Genomic DNA, 21,872 nt, shown 5'->3' with positions numbered 1-21,872 from the left:
ACATAAGGTGACAAAGTTTAGGACCCTCCAAGGATTTACCTGGCAATAAATCACATATCCTGGTATCACGATGTCAACAGATTATGGCTTTAAATCACTTTTGCCTGCTTTGACTTGTCGACATTTTTATCGCTGACCTTTGTGAAAAAGCGTACAGCAAATTCTTTTTCTATTTGAATAAGGTGTTTTAACAGATACTATTCTAAACTGCAAAGATCCACCTTTTTTGTAATAACTTTTTGCCCTTTAAATTTATGAATATAACAATAACAAAATTCTGATTTTATAGGTGTTTAATTAACCAACTGTATATGAAAAAACATTCGCTGTAATAGTCTCCCAGCAAAACGCCCAGTTTCTCACTCAACCCTGGAACTAATGACTTGGTATTCTTCTGCAAGAAAGTACAAATTGCTTGTGCTCATTGGACAGTTGAGGGACCCACTGAAGCAGCCGTGAGATAAATTATGCATGTCCGTAGTTTCACGGTCCCCACATGTCACTCCAAGCCCAACTAACTCGGAATCTGAACAAGCCCCGTCAATCCTTGTTACAGCAAGTTCTTATCTTCATGCGCTTTATAGATTGTCTTCGAATTTCCAAGTTATACTAAAGCTAAAACTGCACCATAGCTAAACATCCGGCTTGGCTTGGCTCGTGGTGAAACTGCAAGTGATAGCCCGCACAACCGGCTGTTTTAAATTCACCCGATTCGTCAATTCAATTTACTGTCTTCGATTTTAAAATCGATTATTGCAACTAGAGATGGAGTCATATGGTCCTTTTGAAACAAACTAATAGCGTATCTTCGCTACTGACCAACCCCAATCTACGCGGCTTAAAGTCCCACTAGATAGGTTTCCAGCAATATCAAATACACAGGAGTCACATATCAATATGTGAAGTCTATCTAGGGAGATACGGTGACAATTTGATTGTTACGGATTGCGCGAAAGTGGCCATTGCGCAGCTTTTTGGCGCAGCTGTAAATCTCTATCGTTCGCTGACGCAGTAAAATCTATATATTTATCTTCCAGTTAATACTCCATCAAAGACATTGGATGCCAATTCCTGCTAAAAGGATGGTACGGGTGAAGCTAAATGATAAACGGGTTATAGTAACCTGGCAATGTTCCACAAAACAGATACTGCAACTGCTGATACTGCTACCTTTTCATAAATGACAAACAAGCAACCCACAAAACCCCTTTAAACAAGCTTTATATACAGCAAATTTCCATTCCACTGATGGTAAAAGTGTTATACAGTTCAGTAAAACTACACAGCGCGAAATTTTCCTAAGCATGACTTTGATCTGTCATTGACAAGGTCTGTCACAATCAGCTGGTGATTTCACAGCAAGATAGTAAGCAAAACAGGTTCACTTCGGGTAAAGCGCTCTCTACGCATGCGGATGTGAAGGTTGGCTAACTGCAGCAGTGTATGACAGTCATAAAGCGATTCTTCCGCTCAGCTAGGGGCGTTAACCTGCAGTACCTGTCTATCCAAGCTGCTACTCGCAAGACTAAACCGGGTTTCCTAACCAGCTTCGTGCAGTCAACCATAGCGCTGATTACATGCACGACTTTGCAAGCTTAAATCGGGTTTACTAACGAGTTTCGTGCAGTCAACCATTGCGCTTGTTACATGCACGACTTTGCAAGCTTAAAGCGGGTTTCCTAACGAGCTTCGTGCAGTCAACTATAGCGCTTGTTACATGCACGACTTGGCAAGCTTAAAGCGGGTTTCCTAACGAGCTTCGTGCAATCAACCATAGCGCTTGTTACATGCACGACTTGGCAAGCTTAAAGCGGGTTTTCTAACGAGCTTCGTGCAGTCAGCCATAGCGCTTGCTAAGCTTAAAACATTTGTTTTAACAAACTTCGTTTACTGTAAAGAGGTACCAGGTTAGTTTTACATCTAAGTTCGAAACGAGCCGCTAATTTAGTGCAAGACTTCTCATATTACATCGTTATTACCTTCGAAGACAAAAATACTTTGTTGTTGTAATGCATAATTCATTTGTGCAGACGTTTTGAGGAGCGACATTTCACAACTTCACGTGTTGTAGCATTTCTTCAACTGGAATAAAGCGTTTCTTATATCTGTCCTTGTTTAAAGTTAAAGAGGTGATTATTTTGAACCTTGTTGTTTCGACAAATTCATGAAACATTATTCTTCCATCTAAATATGGGCAGCAGATTCGGTTAAACGTATATTGGCACTAAACATTCGTCACAGTGTAATTCGTATCAAGGTAAAATCTTTGAAAGAACGGAAGTGTTTTTGACCGAAAAAAGCCAAAATAAAATATCTTTCACATAACAAAAATAAATCGTTTTTTTTTTAAGTTTTACAATTGTAAAATATTATCCTATGTTGCCGATGCAAGCCATGGCTTTGTTCTCTTTTATCTTGTTATGAGTGAAGCATAAAGCGATCATCAGGTTTTGTATGTTGTTCATTATGCTGGGGAGATACTTTGATGGATAGAGCATGCTTCCTGTGGGCGCAATGAACCGTGACGAGGATGGTGCGTGATTGTTAAGTCACACTGGTAAACTTTAGCGGAGTCTGGATTGTTAAAAATAAATGTACTTGGTTTTTACTTAAGGTTTCACTAAATTTGTAATGTTGTAAAGTCTGCATATAATGGTAACTATAAATCATAAAAAAACAAAGCGTTGTGGGATTGTTGTTGGCATGGTGACTTTATGACGGCTTTAATGACGTAATCTCTTTGGGCTTAAAATAAGCGAACGGCAACAATGGATTTCGAACGGAAAAACAATTGTGACGCGATCGATAATCGCGCTGAGCGTAAAAACAGAATGTTACGTAACAATAGATGACGTCATCCCGGCGCTAGTGACGTCACATCTTCATCGATGTCGCCCGGGGCAACGTGGTGGGGTTTCCCCTCATGACGGGGGCGTGTTGGGGGCGCGGTTGCCAGGGCGACAACTTTCGACAACGCGCTACTTTTCTGCGAAACAACCGCTTCTGATTGGTCATCAGTGTCACGTGGTGAGTCCTTGTTGTCACGTGGTGTGGCTTTGTAGGAAGCCGGCGTGTAATTGGTCGATTTCTTGTGGTTGACGCCCCCTCGTGGCGAAGAATACTCGACCAACTTCCGGGGGGAAATCAAACCGGGCGATTGAGTCACTACAGGTACTTTTAGCGCCACCTTGTGAGCTCTCCATCCTGTCGATGACGTAGGACTGACGTCACCTTCGCTGGCACGTGACCTCAGTCTCCAGATGACCTTCTCCTCGCCGCCGTGTGGCGCACGAGAGCGGGCCTGTGTTTGAGTGGATGAGTCGGAGGTTGTTTGAACTTTCCGACTCGAAACAGTTTTCTACAAAAAAAAAGTTTTTATTTTTGGGAAATTTCGCCAATCTTTTCTCGGATGAACCATTCAATACTTACCATACCAACCTGATTGGGATGGTCTTTAGTGAAGGGACCAGTTTGCGGACCAACCACCAGAGATCCCTGGTTGCTCTGGTCCGCTGAACCATTCTGTTGGTTCTTAAGGTGGGCGGCTGCCAGGTAAAGCAGAGTGGTGGGAATGTTTGGGTCATCTTGGTCGTCAGCTACAAAATATGGGCAAGATTGGTGTATGGTACATTTAAAGGGGAAAGCGAAAGTACAAAACAAATACAATTTAGAAATGTAACAAGATCGTCGTCAGATTGATTCTTATTAAAGGTGACTTTATATTCAGTGCCACAATTGCATATTTTATGTTTGTTGTCCGCAAAAGCCATTGTTTCTTCATATTGTTGCAACCTTATAGTGCATTTTTTTTCTTCTATGTCATGTTGAGGCCCCTCCCCGCCTCAACCAGTGACAACTAACCGATCGCAAGGTATCAATGTCGCCTCCTTGCTATAGGAAATGTTGTAACGCACCAGGGACCAAAAACATATAATACACAGTAAGACGAAACCACATAACACAAAAATCCCAGTTTTGAAATAAACTTTCGATCAGCAGCCCACTAAGCCGATAACCATGTGACCTTTTATCTTATGACGTCAGCATACGGTTATGACAGCGGAAAATGACGTATTGATGTCGCTTTTGAAGATTGGCAATCGATTGTGGTATTTCGGGGTTTATCCCTTGGGATTATCCAGGCAGAAGAAAGTTAATTGTTTCCATTGCGGAAATGAAGCCACAAGTTCCACGTTATACTTGCAACCAACCACTTTTTGAGGCAAGTGTTTGATGTTCGTTGCATGATTATATAGATAATGTGTGGTGACAAGTCGGGAAAATGTCATAACAGACACAGAAAAATATCAGGTTCAACTGTCCATAACAAAAAGTGGGCCTACAAGCAACCAAAAACTGTTCAGGCAATGATTTTGGCGTAACTGGTATTAATATAGGCTACACAAACAGATGGTGTGTGGTAACTTTCACGGTTTTAACGATTCTAACCAGAAACAAACAAACCAATAAATTTGCAAAATACATAAAGTTTCCTTAAAGCACAATGTCATTCTAAAAAAACGTCGGAACGTTTGTTTTTCACAAATACATTGGCTTGTCAGTTTCTCGTTATGTCGTGAAATTGTGAAAAATATCGTAACAGACACGGAAAATCCAGTGTAAACTAGACAAAGCAAAAATGTGGCCACAAGAAAATTGCTGTTTGTTTCTACCTTGAGCATTGATCAGTTTGAGTCTGGTTATCGTGTTGCCTTTCCGTATCTTGTCGTTTGCTTTGTCCAAATGCGAAGTTCCCTTTCCTAAAATATAATCAGGTTTAACACAAAGTCCAATCATTTCCAGTGATTGTTCTACGAACAAAACAATTGTTAACTACGCACGAAACAAAAGAAAACGAATCAACGATTAACAAAAGGCCGCAAATGGCATTTCGATACTGGTCTATACTAATCATTACAATGCCATTGTACAGGTGTGCGGGGGTATAGCTCAGTGGTAGAGCATTCGACTGCAGATCGAGAGGTCCCCGGTTCAAATCCGGGTGCCCCCTCTTTTTGCTGCGGAAAAAAATACGTAATTTTTTGTGCGGAAATGTACAATTACGTCCGAAAGAAAATTCCTCTTTATTTGGGCCTTTCCCTATTTTGATACTGCCCCTCAACAGAATGTAGGTCAATATATTTGCTATCAGACGCTTATCTTCACACCGCTAACCGCGAGTGCGTAACAGAAACAGACTGAATCGTTGTCATCGATCGTCACTGTCTGCGGCAGATCACGTGACAAGATAAGTCCGGTTTCAGCCAATCACCTGCGACGGAAACAGCCACCAGGCCTCGCCTCGATTTCGGACCAATCTCGAGCGTACACGTAGTCGCTTGTAGACTCTGACGCAGCCTTGAGTTTGCTGGATTGCGGAAGGGACTCTGTCGAAAGAAAGATTTGATGTAAAAAATTAAACAAAGTTTTAGATTGGAAGCAGAAGAAGTTGGTTGAACCGCGAAACCACGTACAGTTGCCGCGGTTGAAATATTTCCACAAATAAATATCAGCTTGTTCAGAAATGGTTTCATCACAAATATATTTGCAAAGGGGTTACACTTTAGTTGTTAAAATTACCTTTTGAATCGGATCAGCGGAAAATCTGGGAGAAAGATGAGGAGCGCCCACTGACGGAAGTGGAATTTCAAGTCCTGGTTAAAAAAATTACGAAAAAATTGCTCGATATATAATCTTCTAAAACATTGCCAAACGCCAATTCATTTTATCGTTTTATATTTTTAAATTTTTTCGATTCCGTAAACAGCTGGGCAAACATTTTTATGAATGAATAAGTTACATAAAGTTTTTATTTAAAGGAGCGAATTGATAAAACGCGGGTAATGAAATCTAAACTTTGGTGGGTTTGATCAGTTTGTAACATTATCCCAATACACTACCGTGAATAAAAACACTACATATATTTTAACGTGCCAATATCTGTGGGACAGTAGCTTGGTCCACTTAAAATACAGCAACATTGTTCCAACGACTCACCGAAATTTCCTTTCACCGATAGAGAAGCGATCTTGCTAACTTTCTTGTGAACCGAAATCGCTTTCTTGGGTTGCGGATAACGAGGCCACGTGATTGGTCCGTTGTCTGCAAAGTAAAATGCTGTGTCATGCTGAGTATGCATTGGAGAAACAATATTACTAAAGACGCAAAAAAACTCATCACTGTAACTCGTCTAAATATTTTGCTCCAGGCGGTAATGAATATAAATTTGCTGCAAACGTTCGTAAAATCATTTTGGTTACAAAAGTTACCACTCCAAATTAAACTATTATATTACAAGTTTATACAGCTCTTCTGGCAAACGTATTTATATTCAGATGTTTCAACATTTATCGTGCACTGTACTATGCGCATTCAGTGTTATTTACCCTGAAGGCGACGTAGAATTGAAAATACATTTGCCAGAGGAGCTCTATAAACCTGATGTTATGCCTGGGAGCAATAGCTTATGTATATATCTTTTATTACAAGTTTACGGACAAAAGTTATTTTGCAGAAGATTTTGGAAAATTGGTTGTTTGCAGACTAACAAATTTTCAATTAAAAATTCCAATTTTACAAGAATTTATTGTGAACCGTCACGGGTCAGTAACTTCTCCACGTTAAACGGGGAAGTCCCGTGACCTTGTGAAGTTAACCAACTGTGACAGAACAAACACTGCCTCAGGCGGAATTGTGATGTAACAATTGATAATCAGCAAAACAAACACGAATTCGACAATTCAAAGTCTGAACCGGATATTCAACAATCGATGGACTTTTGTGCCGCGGGCTGCGAACAATTACGTATTATTGCGTCATAAATTGAATATAGGTTGGTCGTGGATTCTTGTACTCAATCAAATGAGTTTTTAGTCGTGCGGGGGTATAGCTCAGTGGTAGAGCATTCGACTGCAGATCGAGAGGTCCCCGGTTCAAATCCGGGTGCCCCCTCTTTTATGCCAATATTTTCGACAGAAATCTTTACAACAGGACTTTTTTGGAGAACAGAAAGCTTTGAAAAACTAAAAACAGCCATGAACCAACTTTAATTTTTTACCCAACACTAAATAAAGCAATAGCCTAGTGAGCATCTGAGACGCTTTTTCGATTATGACGTCATAAGGCGTGTTTTTGTGTAACTTTCAAGTAAACTTTCGAATCAGCAGATTGTTTGTTGAAACTTACTGGTTACAGCGGTCTCATCCACCAATCCGCCCGCTCCTCCGGTATGATAGGAAGCTGGAAGTTTAGCTGAAGGTCGTCTCATCGTGTCAGGTGACTCGCATCCACCAATCAGGATGAGCTCCTCCTCTTCCTCCTCACTCCCCTCCTCCTCCGAGATTTCCTCCTCCACGATTTGCTCGAAAAATTTATCGCGATCCAAAAATTCTGGTAAAAAAACAATAAAATTGAAGCCCACCAGTGGTTCTTACCCTTGGTGGGGTAAAGTAAAACAAATAAAATACGCTTTAAATTGAAAAATATTGAGTGTTAACTTCATGCCTAATGAACTAAATCAACAAATGATTCTCATCAGAACACTATATATGGGTATGTTCATAAGTTTAAGGGTGAAAATAAAAGCTCAAATAAACGTAAAAACTGACTTGCTTCATTATTCAAACGTGCTGGCAAATGCTCATGCCATCATAAGTGATATGAAGGCCACACCAGTTACACCCGTTTATATACACTTTAGTCGCATAAAAGATTGATAAAAAGGTGCGAAACAAGCGTCGGATAAAAACGACAAATAGAAATCTTTCGTAGCCTCTTCTTCGTTGTCGTAGTCGCCTTTTACGTCTATATAGACCGTTATTTTCACCATTATTTCTCATTATGTTCTGTAGAATATAATCTGCGATTTACGACCGCTTTGCTGGCAGTTATAGTGTCAATCGAAAGCTAAGCAATCAAGAAACATTCAAACTTCCCACCTAACTCTTCCCCAATCTCCTGGAGGAAATCTTCATTTATCTCATCTTTTTGCGAGTCCTCAGTGTCCCGGATATCCAGTTCGTTCCGCTTCGGTGCAAGAAGCACGTGACGAGCACGCTGCGTCTGATTGGTTTAAACAAGTTTAAACGTTCGCTTCCAATGCAGATTTGGAACAAAGCTCAAGAATGAATTGGCACAGGAAATTTTAAAATTCCGGTTCAAAACCGGACGTAATTAAATTACATTATTTTTTTTTAAACGGAGACATTTAATAAAATCCATTTACTTGAGCGTTACAGGGACACAATTAAATTCTACAGCAAAAAGGTTTTTTACTAACTAAGTCTATGACTGATATTTCGCGGGAGTTGGTGGACCAATCAACGCAGACTCTAGTTCAGTGGTTCTCCCCTGTGTGCCGCGAAATATTTCCCATGTTAAATTGCAAAAATTCCCTGATGATTTGGGAAACTCATGACGAAATACTGGCGTGCATGACAACTTTTCAAAGCTCATGTGTTTACTATGATATTTAAAAGCATCTTTACACACCACAATCAAGTTGAAAATGAACATTCCTAGAACAACTTTTGTCATGTTTACCTGCGAAGTGTGCCACGGAAAAATATTTAAGTACTTTGATGGGCCGCATGACCAAAAAGTATGAGAACCACTGCTCTAGTTAGTTGGTTAATCCTATTCCTAATTAAGACAAATTGGGTTCACATAAAGACATGTTAAGGTGCAGGGTTCAAATCCCGCCGGAGTTTCACTTTAGTACAGATTAGTGACAAAAAATGTGAATCTCATTCGTTCGACTCACGTAAATATTGTTGTTGTTGATTTTTCTCCGCGGACTCTCTAGCGCCGTGTTGTGGGTGTCGATCCTGGGTTCGATCATCGCGTACTTCCGGTTGAAACGCGGCGCGGAATAAGGACGACTCGACACTGAACCTGTGACGTAACACAACCACTCATATGACGTCACAAAAGCTTAGATACCCCCCCCCAAAAATCATTGGAAAACTGATCAATCGTAACTGATTGTTTTTAGACATCGCTGCAGTGACGTAACAATTATCCTTTGTCACTACCACAAAGAGCGCGTTCTAAAATACCCCAGAACAATTAAACAGGTCGGTAAAACGTACGAACACATGCGTGCGGGGGTATAGCTCAGTGGTAGAGCATTCGACTGCAGATCGAGAGGTCCCCGGTTCAAATCCGGGTGCCCCCTCTTTTTAATTTCAGTTATTTTTCCTCCTACCTAGTGGTGGAATTCAGCCGATTCGCACCGTTCTATAGAACCGTCTCACGAAATTTTATGAGATCAGCGAACCGATTAGCATTACTGGTTACTGTCAATGGACTTTTAGTAACAGAACCGGCTGAAAAATATGACTTTTGTGATAAAACCGACTGACAAAAAATTCCCACCACTGGTCCCACCTCCGGCGTAGAAAGGTTTGAGCGAAACATTAGGTGTGCTTTTCGACTGCGCGACTCTCAACTGCGACGCCGAAGTCCCAGCAGTGACTGTCGGTGAAGGAAGAACGCTCGCGCGGTAAGGTGATTGTGACGTAGCAATGAAACCAGGCGATGACGTCAGAGTCGGTGTTGAAGTTGTAGACACTGGGGGCGCTGTAGTGGCTGTGACGCTTGTCGCGTTTGTGGTTGTTGTATTGTTGTTGCTGCTGTTGCTATTGCTGTTGTTGCTGTTGTTGTTATTGCTGTTGTTGCTGTTGTTGTTATTGTTGTTTGATGGTAGGCTTCTTCTGTACTAGAATAACAAAATAAAAATACGCTGAAAAGACTTTAACTAAAAACCAAAAATTGGACAAAAATTTAAAACAGAATATTTGCTCGTCCGTTTAAACAAACCAAAAAACAAGTATTTTAAACAAATTTACATTTTTACAAACTAAGATTATTTACCACGAACTGCCCTGGAACAAACCGCTTGCGGCGCTGTGCACTTCTCGCTCTTCGTCTCGCTTCAGCGGCTGATTGTAGTCTCTCGCGCCTCTCTGCAGCCTCTATGACGTCACCATTGTAAAGCAAGACAAAGGTGTCTTGTGACGTAAGAGGCATTATTCTCTCGCGTTTTAACGCCTTGTCGAAAATTTCCATCGAAAGTTCTAAGCGAAAAGTTATATTATGATTTCTTCGGAACAACTACAAAATTCAGCTTTGTAAACTCAAAAAATTTCCATTTTGTTTTTGCTTGTGATTGGTTGTTTACTGCGTGGATGTGGTTTAATTGCATGGTTTGGATTTATTGCACGAAACTAGTTTAGAAACCCGCTTTATGCTCGCATCATGTACAGCTTGAACTTGTGAGCAGTAATTCTTAAACTGTGTTTCTCAAAGTTTATGCAAAGTGCAACACCCCTGACAATGCTCAAACCTCCTTTGAAACTTATTTGCTACGCTTGTTTGTGCTTCACAGTTTAACTTACGTGCAATTCTTTAGCGCTGTTTGATGTTTTTCGATACTGATGATGCCTATTACTTAAGTGAAATATATATTTAAAAAAAACGGTGGATGACTATAGACAAGTTTTCTGTTGTTGGCTATCAAAGACGTCCCACCACAGTAAACTTCTTTGAACAAAGTTTTGTGATTTAGGCGTCACAGCATGTCACGATAAAATAGTTAGTAAGTAGGATACGAACAATGCAAGATATGCCCTGGGTTAAATGTTCAGTTAACTTTACAAATGGACAAAGAGATTAACTTGCGCTTTATACGAGGATTTTAACAGCTCGGAACTTACTGAGTGTTTCCTCCACGATCCCAGGAATTATTTCCCTCAAAGTTTCGCAGTTTGTATGAAGGGCAGGATTGCAATTCATCTCAAGAAGAGAGATCTGAAGAGAAACGGAATTGTAAAGTACCAGGAACATTATGAGACAACTCGGTTAGTTTATAAAATATGAATATAATTTGATGGCCTCATCAAAACCAATAAACGGCAGTGCCTTGTGTCGTTTCAGCATTTGAAAAATCTGTTTGAAAACTTTGCTAGTTTCTCAAGTTTATAGAGCTCTTCTGGCAATTGTATTTTTATTCCGACGTTTCGACGTCCTATACAGGTCGTCTTCATCAGGGTAAATAATTTTTTGCTAGTTTCTGTGTACAAACCAATCTGAAATACTTGTTATGAAAATTAAATGAAATCTATACGCAAATCCGTGTGTACTGCATAATGTACAGGTAGAAAAAAAACATATTTTCTAACCTTAATAGTTTCTTAATTTATTGGAAAAAATACCAAACTAAAAATCAAAGTAAAATTTTGCATTTTAAGAGTTTTTCAATCGATGCTTATTCGGATATCTGAGTCACTTGTGTGACGTAACAAAGGCCATTGACATTTCGAACACTTACTTTGAAATCGTCATCGACAAGAAAATCGCATCCGAATAAATCGAACAATCCGAGTTTGCATTCAAGTTTGTGGCGAACAGCCTGGAAACACTGAAGAAGAATTTGCTGACAGCGTTTCTGTCGAACAAAAAGCACCAGAGATAAAAAATAAAGTTGAAAATTCCATTTGTTTGTTTTGTGTTAAGTGTAACATAACCGAAATCATGAGGTAAATCAAACTGTCGTACGTCTTCCAACATATTGATTGATGCTGTGAGGTCGAAATATACACGTATATATGTATCACAATTTTTAAGATGAATGAACTAATGTTTTTTGGAACGTCAATCTACTGACATAAGGTTCATTATATTCTTCATCCACCAAGCAGGAAGATTCTAATTTCAAGTTTGTAGAATAGTCTTCAGCAGACATTTAAACAAGGTTTTATAATTTTACATGAGAGGCATGGTTTAGTTTACTGGTTTCTTAACGGTGGGTCACCGAACTAATTGATAAATACAGATGATTAAAATATTATGAGCAGGTACATTATAAAAAATAATACATTTGTACATATCCACAGCTTAATATCAACCAAACCTTTGAGCAATAGAAACAAAAACGTTTGGAAACCACAATTTAGTGGGTTTTCTTGTGAGTTAGAAACATCTACTTCTACATTATGTCCTTACCCTGAGAACGGTGTGAACCCAATCTTCTGGAAGGTTTTTCTTGTCCTGGAAATGTTCGTTGACGTAATCGTTAAATCGGTCCATTGACCACACGGTGTCGTCCTTTACCTCCTCGTAAAGCGGATTCTTCTTTTGCATAAACTTTACACAAAAACAATTTGCATGAACTTCACAAAAACAAAAATCAAGAAAAGTTTAAGCAGTTTGAAATATTTCAAGCCAGAAACTGCTTTGAATATAGTGTTGCTGTCCCGGCATATTGTTTATTGCTCTTTAAGGAAACTACAAGTTAATAAACTACATCAATACGAAACATTAAACAGTACAGGCAGGTTTTCGGAAACTACGTTCAATTCAAAAGCAGTGTAAATCTCAAACGTTGTTTATCCTTTGCTGAGGAAATATTCCGGTTAAATGCAATATGCTTACTCAGAAATTCCGAATAAACTTGACCCGAAAAATATTGTAATCATTTTGGTTTGTTCCACTCGTGGTGAAAACAAAAATCGTATTAAACATTATTGTTTTAATGGTGAAAATAACGGCCCATATTCACCATTAAACTTATGAACAGAGTAGTATATAGTGTTCCAAATTATTGTTTTATATCAACACTTTGTTACTTCTTGCTGATGATAACAAACTTTGGTAATAAATTTAAAACCAAGCTTTCAAACTAGCTAATAAGGACAAAAAGGTCGTTTCCTTTTCCTCATTTAAAACTAAATTACAACGTCATTAAAGGTGCTATTCGAGCACGTGACAAGTCTTAACCGTTTTTCCTCACCTGATTGGTTAAATGTCCTGTTAGATCCGTACTATTAGGGTCATAGGGCATGCAGGTAAGACGACAATATCCGTCGCGGTAGAAAACAACGAGAGGATTGGTGCAAGCGATCAGCAAATAATTTCTAACGTCAAATTTCCTTCCCTCCAGAAGCAATGGGTTCATTACATAGCTGAAATAAATAAAAAATTAATTGCTGGAATTCAACATTAAATATCTGAAATAAGCTATTGCTGCCAGGCATAATGTATGACCGAGTATTGCTCATCCAGCAGTTTTATTGTAAACAATCGACGTTTCGACGTCCTATACAAGACGCCTTCATCAGGATAATGGCATATCTTGAAAATTTAAACAATAAAAAGGCTATTGCTGCCAGGCATAATGTGTAACCAAGTATTGCTCATCCAGCAGTTTAACTATAATAATAATAATCGGCGTTTCGACGTCCTATACAAGACGCCTTCATCAGGATTTGCAAGCTATGTCATTATCCTGATGACGTCGATTGTTTACAATAAAACTGCTGGATGAGCAATACTTGGTTATGAAATATTTGATTGAGTTTTGAAATAAAAAAAATTAATTGCTGGAATCATGAGAATATTTGTAATCATGAAATATCTGGTTGAGTTTTTTTTACCGTTGAACGATTCTTGCCATCGGAGCTTTAAATGGAAGTTTTCTTGATGATTGGATTTCTTCTTCAGTATCTGCAAGCTTCTCTCTGTTGAAAATATTTATGAAAACTGTATGTTAAAAAGTTCCCAAGTTATGTTTATTTATTATTTGGTTTAGTTCATTATTACAAAACATAGAGATAAAATTAGAACTAATCATTTTCTAAAAATACATTCAAAATATTTAAATAAATTCACTTCCAGCACAAAAAATGTTAAATTGAACAGCCAATGTGATTGGTCATGCATTGCAACTGAATGTTACAAAGTTGTCAAAAATGAATGTTAAAAGTTGTCGTCACATTTGTCAAAAAAAGGTCACTTTGCTCACTGAAATCTCTTGATGTCTTCGCCGCTTCGAATCAAATAAATTCCTTTTCCCTGATTCATTCCAGTCGGTTTTGAAATCCAAACTTCACCTTCTGCAAATTATTACAATATTGTCTTTATTTATAATCTTTATTATAAAAGCCATGTGTCAGTAGATTGATAAGTAAGCTACAGACAGGACACACTCTTTCGACCTATAATGTCTCATCAGTGCAGCTGGTGATGAGACATTGACCGTAGTGGTTAGTATTGCTAGAGACTTCTTTGTTAGTTTCAAAATATGATTTGTTACCTTTGTAAGTTTCAAAAAACAATTCTCTGTCATCTTTGATATCCAGACGATAAGTTTCAGGTAGAAAGTCTTGGTAATTGATTATTCTGTTACACAAAGTTTCAATAAAACACTTGATATCAATATTATTTTTAGAAAAGAACACATTTATCCATTCATGCAAGTTTGGTTTTTAATATAGATCAGATAAATTCAGTTAATCTCATCCACAACCAACGACTTTTTTGGTGATTACTCCATAATATGGACAGTTTCTATTTGAGATTCAAAAAAAAATATACTCAAATGAATCTGATTGAACATTAACTGGTGTGCAAATGAAGGGAACTCATCTGCATCACAGAACTTTGAATTAAACCACAAATGACGTAAGTGGTAAACAATTGTTTACTTAGCACACATGCACATGTTGGTTTGTTAACGATCAGCAAACTCTGTTACATTCCACTTGCCTTGGTTTTCCTTTCTTGACTTTATTCATTACTCTGTCATATTCTTGCAGCGACGTCAGAAGTCCAATTTTTGTGGTCAGTAATTTGTTGTTTGGAATTTGATAACATAACTGGTCACCTGGTAATGTATAGTGTCGGTAAATGTAGAACTTAAATTATTTTAAAATTTTGTTTGTAGTGAAAAATCTGGTAATGTATTATGCAGTATCTAACATTGATTGCCTTTTTTAAAGGTGATTTAAGTCACACCAAACAGCATGTTATTAACTGTCAACCAATTTTTACAACAGTACATTCCTACCTTCCCTGAAACTGTGGTAGTTATTGTGAGATTTTATTTCACACCATTTTAGTTTATAATCCTCCCGATTTCGATCATGAATTCTTTCCCAGCCAAGACTGGACAAATAATTGTCGACCCTGAAGAGAAATGGAACAAACTGCTTGTTTAGCAAATAGAAAATTCGTTATCAACCAATTTTGTTTTATATATTTTTATTGGTATTAAAACCTAAAATAAAACAATAAGTGGAAAATTTGTGGTGGTACTAAATACCGCATGATACTGCATGTTACCGCATGTTACCGCATATGACAGCATGGTATACAGCATGTTATCACACGGCAGGAAGTTGTAAAGGACTTGAATATGTTTCTACAAAAATTATAATTTTGCGGACTTTTAAAAGCGCTGACGGTTAGAGCTATTCGGGTTCGATGAGGGTTTGTAAATAAAATTACACTAAATACCATGCAGTATTCTAAGCAGAATACCAATGCGGTATCATGTGGTCACATGCAGTGTTTAGTACCACCCAAAAATTTGTTGTGATCTTAGGTTGGGTAAATGATTAATTGTATGTGTTCAAGTAATTGAAGTTAAAATTTTGAACTTGTAAATGTCAGCTACTTACCAATGGCCTCCATTGCTTCCACCGATGTAGTAATAAGCTTTAGGTTTTCTCCGATATCTGCGACGAGCGTGGGAAGTTGCTGTAGTTGCCGTTTCATCTCCTTCCTCGCCTCGGTCTTCATCATCGTCACTTAAATGTTGCCTAAAATATTTTATAACAAACGACTAAAACTGACTAAAATCTGTCAGGTATTCAAAACAAAGTTACTTTTTAAAATTCCATCTGCACTCTGGAACACTTATACAAGGATCTGTTCATAAGTTTAATGAGGAAAATAACAGCCCAAATAGACATTTAATTAATAAAGAATGTCTCTTTCAAGTCTATTTGGGCCGTTATTTGCGGCATTAAACCATCTGTATATATTCTTGTAAAATGCAAACTTACAATTTATCTTGTTGGTCAACAAACTTATCATTGTCTTCTACTGTCATTTCGCCATTTTGTTGACATTCCATTACTTCTGGTGACAAAACGAGCACAAGGTCAAACAGAAGTTTAGCAGGTAAATATTTAAACAAGCAAAACTTACTGTTTGAAGATCATCACATTATCAAACATTCACAAGTCCATCAAACTTGGTGGGTTCGTGTTACATGGTTTGGTAAAACAGTAATAAGCCTTAGTGTTACACCATCTACTATTTCATGGACGAATTTTTAATAAAATCTGATTGCAAAAACACTTGCTTGGAGCAGGCCGTAACTTTTCCTAAATACATACCAATTTTGTGAAGAAACACTCAGAAATTGTAATGAAATACTAGTAAGGTAGCCTAAACTTTTAATTGGAGAATTTGTTCTGTCTTCTGCGCTATTTAACAATGTTAAATTATCCTATGCGAACTTTATATGACCCAATGTAGACTCATCAAAGAGGGTGAAGGTCAGGTTACCAAGATACCAACGCTATCGTGTTCAATCAAGCAGAACAACAGCTGACCAACCATAGAAATGTTTTTAAATGCGAATTAATTTTATGTAGAACAGCAACAATGCGTTGTAATACAGGGGTCTCCAACACGCGGCCCGCGGGCCAGATGTGGCCCGCGAGGCAATTTTCCGTGGCCCGCCGCGTCATTAGTAAATTAAAAAAATAACAATATCCTGTCAAATATGACCAATTGTTTTTGATTTACTCATCCGTCGAGTGTTTAACAAAAGAAAAGTAATGAAACTTTAACTCACACCCATATAACACTACGTTAAAAAAATATTTTGAAGTAACAATTAAACCTGTTTTACTGCTTGTTTTCAGTTTTTTCATTCCATTGTGTTAAAATTCAAGCTTACATGCACAAAACACTCTGCTTCCTCTTTATTATTGATATCAGCTGGCACGAACCATTATTATTTAGAAAAACGTTGGCACGCGAGGTCATTAACACATGGAAATAACAAGTAAATTGGCACGCGTCGCCAAAAAGGTTGCCGACCACTGCTGTATAGGTTTAGCTTATGGATAATGAACATTTACGTTTATGAAGGCGAACCAACATTTTATTGACACTTGAGTGGGCCGCATAAATTGTTTCAAAAGCCTAGGATAGTGGTTTCCAAACCATTTCATTTTCTTAAGAAACAAATTGGACTCGCGGTCCAAGATAAATTCAATGCTAAAGCCAATCAAACACCTTAGAAAAACGAAGTTTTAAGCTGCTGAAAGTAATTTTCAGTTTTACCACTACAGCTTTTAGGATTCATTTCACCTAAATATGATTTGCTTGGTAACACATATCAATGATCTAAGAGCGGTTTGTGACATCACAGACAAAACCAAGATATGAATTATGCGCAAACAATTGCTTTCATTGTTACTTGTGGTGAAATAAACAAGCCTTAAACACGCAAGTAAGATTGTAAAGACAACCTCTTGGAGGTCGACGAAAATAGCGCCGTCAACCAGTAAAGAACCAGAGACTTTGGTTTGGAAAGATCTGGCCAAGAATGATAGAGTGGTGTAGCGTGCAGTAGCAAGATCTTTGAAAGCGTTTTGACATCTAAGGGCGCATATGGCCCGCGGCTTCAAAGCAGTTCGAAAATTGGCCCAGGACAAACTTTGAGTTGGAGACCCCTGTTCATGGGCGCCGCCACGTAGGGGCAAGAGGGGGCACTTGCCCCCCCTTGGAATTTCAGTGTACCTCAATTTAACATATTTAGCAGCAAACCTAATTAAAGTGGCAGCGCGGGGATTTGTGACATCGTTCAATACTTTAACTTTTAGGCAACTCAATTGTGAAGTACACGATTTATGGCTTCATATGTAACAAATTCTTTGATGCGGTAAAGTATCAGCCAAAATTTGCCCCCTCTTGCAAAATTTTCTGCCGGCGCCCATGCCCCTGTTGTAATATATTGGTTGTACACAAGATTTATTATGCGGATTTTTATGCAAGGCTTAAATCCAATAAATGCTTCATTATTTACAGTGTAAAAAAACTCTGACAGCGTTTATTATTTTGCGTGCGCTCTTGCTCTTGAAGAACCCTCTCAGGATAAACACTTGTTAGGCACTCCTGATTTTCAAAGTAACACCGAAATATGTGCGGGAAACTGTAGTGGGTCGTACAGATACCAGCACGGTTGGTTGCACGGAGCTGATACAAACCGGTTTGTGTGTTGATGCGTTACTTCGGAGGTTCTTCTCCAGTGATGCACCGAAGTTTCGGCTTGTAGAAACTTTTTGGCCGAATGTACAACTTTCTAAACGAAATCGAACTTTTAATAAATGAAATCAATAAGTTACCTCAATTGAGTGATTCTCAAACTGTATGTAGTGCAGTTTTTTTTAAGGTTTCCGCTAAGTAGTTTTAAGAGACCGCAAGTGTTTCATTTAAATACCAAAAACTGTAGTTGTAGTTGCAAGTCCAAATTTTGGGAAACCGCTGGAGAAATTTGGGGGACCGTTTCGGTCCCCCAAAACACCTTAAAAAAAAAAAAAAACACTGTGTAGTGGCACACTGCGCGTTATTTCCAGGTATGCAGCGAAATGTTGGTTGTATTGAAGGTGGTAAACTTCCCCTGAAGTGGTGTTTTTGGACTTGATTACGAAATGCGAACGTGCATTACAGCTTTTTATCATAAAAAACAACATTACTCTTTAGAATAAAGTTGCCAATTAAAATTCTTTTCACACTGTTCTTTATTAGCCAGCATAGCGTGATGCGGAAAAAAATCGTTATGTGTTGCGCCGCATGCTTGAAAAAGTTTGACAACCACTGTCTGTTGTAACCAATCAAAACGTATCAACTAAATTTTAGGGTGTATTACAAACATCTTGTACTTGAGGATAGAAAAGTCTTTTTTGCTTTTCTTGACGATGTCATATCCAGGCAAATCCACCACCTCATAATATCGCTCTTTGTACAAACATAACTTTTTTGACAATCTTACATTTATTACGCGATAAAACACCTTACTTGCATACAATGCAATTACAGTGCAGAAACAATACATAAATATTTGTCCCTATTACACAAACAGATAAATCATTTAATGGGCAGTTGTTGCAACAAGGAAAAACAAGTGTGCCAAAAACATGCACGGTAACAAATTGTTAAAACGTTTCATTTTTGCAGCCTTTTTTAAGGATTAATTTTTGCAACTTTTTTAACTGTCCGCTTATGATACAAAGCAGTTAGATAAATATTTTGTAACATCACCACGGCAACTTAATAAATTCAAATTATGATTGCTTAAAGATCCAAGTTATCAACACCCTTTGAAAAAAATGTGAAAGTTTTTACTGGGTGTAATACATACAGTGTAATAGTGATGGGACGATGCCAGGTTTTGAAGCGAGTACCGATACCGAGTACGAGTACCAATGTATATACCTTCGATACCGAGTACGATTACCGTACTTAAGTACAGTGTTGTACTTAGTTGTATATCACCTGCTAATTTATCTGCCATGGCCGGGGTACAGACGTGCACACACACATGCAGAAAAAAGTAATCTCCATACGATAGCGAAAAAAATACGTAACCTGGCGGAACTTTTTCCCAAATTTGTACTGTCCGAACCATATATTGGCACAAAGTTTCCATTGTTCTTATAGTGTAAATCGGCTTTCGGTACTCGCACGTTAGTATCGAAAACTGAGACAAAATATTTCGATACCGAGTACGAGTATCGATACCACTGAAATCGTTCAATACCGAGTACCGGGTACCGGGTACTCGTCCCATCACTACAGTGTAACACCCATAATAAATTGAATGAAAAAGGAGAGAATATACACATCATTTAAAAGTTTGTATCCTACTCCAAATAGTGTGCAAACTCTATTCCACAGGCAGTTGATGTTGCAATGGACGTTTCTTGGATCCACATGCAAGCACGCAATTTAAACAAAATAATCTATTTCAAGTGTTAGTAGAGTTTTTTAACTTCTGAGTTAACACATCAGCAAGATTTGATTGCTCCTTGAGTGAATCGATTGCTGCCTTTGTAGCTTCGTCTGAGCTCTACAATACAAATTGTTTCAATTACAACAGTTAATATGCCAGAAGATTGCGGTTTGCAAGACCTGTTGACATTGGGTTCTTAAAGTTTATTGTCATATCTCTGTTCCACAACTCTCACAAATGAGGTTAAACTGTTTTGTTTTACAATCACTTGAATCACTTTTTTACCATTTTTTGCTGTAAGCAATCCCCTTTTTATTGAAATAATATATCACTGTAGTTCCAACTAAACAATAATTACTTTTCCGGCAGTATTATTCTCTGTAAGTGCTTGCAACTGTTGAACAGTTTGGAGAAGGTTTTTCTGGAATGCCAGCGCCATCTCACGCTGTAAATTTCCCAGCTCTCTGGCTTCGTTTCTTATCTCTGCATGACTCTGTTTAACCTGCACAAAAATAACATAATTAACAGTTTATTACAAAGTAAATTTGGGTACGTCAAACAGCAGGTTTTATTGCATAAAAATCATGTTTTATTGTCTTACTTACAATTAGTTTTATCTCACATATTGTAGCAAAGCAGTAAATGTCCACATGATGTTGTTATATGAAAGAAGGAGTAATGCTTTATAGTGCTTATACTGGTATGCAATCATTCACTTTAAGTTTTGCCTAATTTACCTCTTCCAAAGCTTGCATAAGAGAGATTTTATCAGCTCCTTCACTTCCGAGTTTTTCCGAGAAGTTTGCATCTAGTTGATCTTCAATCTTTTGAACAGTCCTTTCTGCTTCCTCGAACTAAACAATGCATTATTACTGATTATAAATAAAGAAACACATCTGAGATCATTTAAATGCAGAAACTACAAACAACTGGTCTAGGGTTGTGTCAACTGTATTTAACAATGAACATTAATAAAAGCAGAAAATATTTTTGTAACATTGTTTCATATCGTAAAGTAACATAACTGAGACCATTTAAATGTAGAACATACAAACAATCATGTTGCAGTTTCCAAAACTATGCACTCTTAACAAAATACACTTAAACAAGCAGTAAATATTTTGGCACCTTTTTAACAACGTTGTCCACCACTTCTTCCATTATTTGATGCAAAACTTAACAATACACCTAAACCGGAATTACTTAACCAACCTATTAAATTACACAGCACAAATAATTTCAAGAATGATCCATAGAAACAGCAAATTCATTGTTCAAAATAAAAAACTGACAAAAAGAGAAAAGTTTGAAATACACGTCTGTTTTCTGTCATGTTCTTGGCATCTTTGTGTCGTCTGTTCCTTCAGTTAATGTGTGATATTTCAATGCTGCTTTGTACTGATCAGCTTTCAGTGCTCGTAGTTTCCGTGAGTATTTGCAATACTGACTACTACCCAGTGTTAATGGAAGAAATATCACCATCCAAATAATATATGACCTTCTTGGCGTTCCCTTGATTGCAAAGTCCAATAGTGAAATCCCTGTAGCAGTCCCCAAGCCAAGTTTAAGGGGCATTAAAACACATTCCTCTTCGAGGGATTTGTAGAGCTTGTCAAAAAAGCTTGCCATGTATTTCGAACATGGGTTGTATCAGCATAAACTATAAATGTTGATATAATGGTAAGAAAAATTAAACCTAAATTATCCTAGCTTGATTTGGAGATATAAACAAATATTTAACATTGATAAATACGTAGGCAATACCAGTTATAATTGCGGAAATTTATTTTAATCAAAACAAACGTTTGCTTTCCATTTTCGGTAAATTCAATCCACAATATAACCGACAATGAAAAACTGTCTCCTGTCAGCTCAAAATCTAAAACAATAACAGGGTTTCCTGGTTAAAATAACAAAATATTAAAGAAAAGATTTCTAAAACAACACCATTGTGTTTACAGTTTTATACGTAAAAGGTAAAACGTAAACAGCGGGAACTCTTGCCAACAAATAACTTACGCTCATAGGGCTATAAAATTAACTGGATGAGTGGTAAAATATA

General features: G+C 37.7%; 2 protein-coding genes and 3 non-coding genes across 9 annotated transcripts; 3 read left to right on the top strand and 2 right to left on the bottom strand.

Annotated features, from left to right (window-relative positions):
- Positions 1-2,707: 2,707 nt before the first annotated feature.
- On the bottom strand, positions 2,708-16,165 carry LOC145230042 (uncharacterized). Of its 5 annotated transcripts, none has more exons than XM_080095399.1 (23): positions 15,991-16,165; positions 15,846-15,921; positions 15,459-15,599; positions 14,846-14,964; positions 14,545-14,662; positions 14,093-14,178; positions 13,802-13,892; positions 13,434-13,517; positions 12,791-12,962; positions 12,004-12,144; positions 11,330-11,446; positions 10,716-10,809; positions 9,874-10,076; positions 9,376-9,718; positions 8,762-8,892; positions 7,938-8,061; positions 7,186-7,389; positions 5,998-6,102; positions 5,581-5,654; positions 5,273-5,387; positions 4,674-4,760; positions 3,430-3,596; positions 2,708-3,358 (listed from the first exon to the last, which is right to left on the bottom strand). In XM_080095399.1, the coding sequence occupies exons 2-23, from the start codon at positions 15,914-15,916 to the stop codon at positions 2,855-2,857; spliced, it is 3,291 nt and encodes a 1,096-aa protein (XP_079951525.1). In that variant the 5' UTR covers positions 15,917-15,921; positions 15,991-16,165; the 3' UTR covers positions 2,708-2,854. The 5 variants fall into 5 exon arrangements, with proteins under 5 accessions (XP_079951525.1, XP_079951527.1, XP_079951528.1 ...); XM_080095401.1 differs by having other exon boundaries at positions 3,439-3,596; XM_080095402.1 differs by having other exon boundaries at positions 9,388-9,718.
- Trnac-gca (transfer RNA cysteine (anticodon GCA)) lies at positions 4,940-5,011 on the top strand. Its single transcript has one exon. It is a non-coding gene; the product is annotated as a tRNA-Cys (tRNA).
- Positions 6,880-6,951, top strand: Trnac-gca (transfer RNA cysteine (anticodon GCA)). The gene has a single exon. It is a non-coding gene; the product is annotated as a tRNA-Cys (tRNA).
- Positions 9,104-9,175, top strand: Trnac-gca (transfer RNA cysteine (anticodon GCA)). The gene has a single exon. It is a non-coding gene; the product is annotated as a tRNA-Cys (tRNA).
- Positions 16,166-18,833: 2,668 nt separating the features above from the next.
- Positions 18,834-21,131, bottom strand: LOC145230512 (uncharacterized). The gene is made up of 4 exons (XM_080095956.1): positions 20,939-21,131; positions 20,548-20,664; positions 20,169-20,312; positions 18,834-19,927 (listed from the first exon to the last, which is right to left on the bottom strand). Exons 1-4 carry the CDS (start codon positions 20,969-20,971, stop codon positions 19,826-19,828), a joined length of 396 nt encoding a protein of 131 aa, XP_079952082.1. The 5' UTR covers positions 20,972-21,131; the 3' UTR covers positions 18,834-19,825.
- Between the last annotated feature and the right edge of the window lie 741 nt (positions 21,132-21,872).

Source organism: Phallusia mammillata, chromosome 5 (genome assembly GCF_965637545.1).
Source record: "Phallusia mammillata chromosome 5, kaPhaMamm4.hap1.1, whole genome shotgun sequence".
NCBI classification, from domain to species: Eukaryota; Metazoa; Chordata; class Ascidiacea; order Phlebobranchia; family Ascidiidae; genus Phallusia; species Phallusia mammillata.
This window is presented reverse-complemented; position numbering and strand designations above follow the sequence as displayed.

Bases quoted from the DNA above. Each gene is read 5' to 3' on its own strand.
- LOC145230042 (XM_080095399.1), bottom strand. From the start codon at position 15,916: ATGGAATGTCAACAAAATGGCGAAATGACAGTAGAAGACAATGATAAG. The intron at 8,062-8,761 runs GTGAGTCGAACG...TAAACCAATCAG, and splicing joins TCAACAACAACAATATTTAC to ACGCAGCGTGCTCGTCACGT. The intron at 7,390-7,937 runs GTGGGAAGTTTG...TTTTTTTACCAG, and splicing joins GGAGATTGGGGAAGAGTTAG to AATTTTTGGATCGCGATAAA.
- LOC145230512 (XM_080095956.1), bottom strand. From the start codon at position 20,971: ATGGAAGAAGTGGTGGACAACGTTGTTAAAAAG. The intron at 20,313-20,547 runs GTAAATTAGGCA...ATTTTTGTGCAG, and splicing joins TTATGCAAGCTTTGGAAGAG to GTTAAACAGAGTCATGCAGA. The intron at 19,928-20,168 runs GTAATTATTGTT...TTTGTATTGTAG, and splicing joins AGAATAATACTGCCGGAAAA to AGCTCAGACGAAGCTACAAA.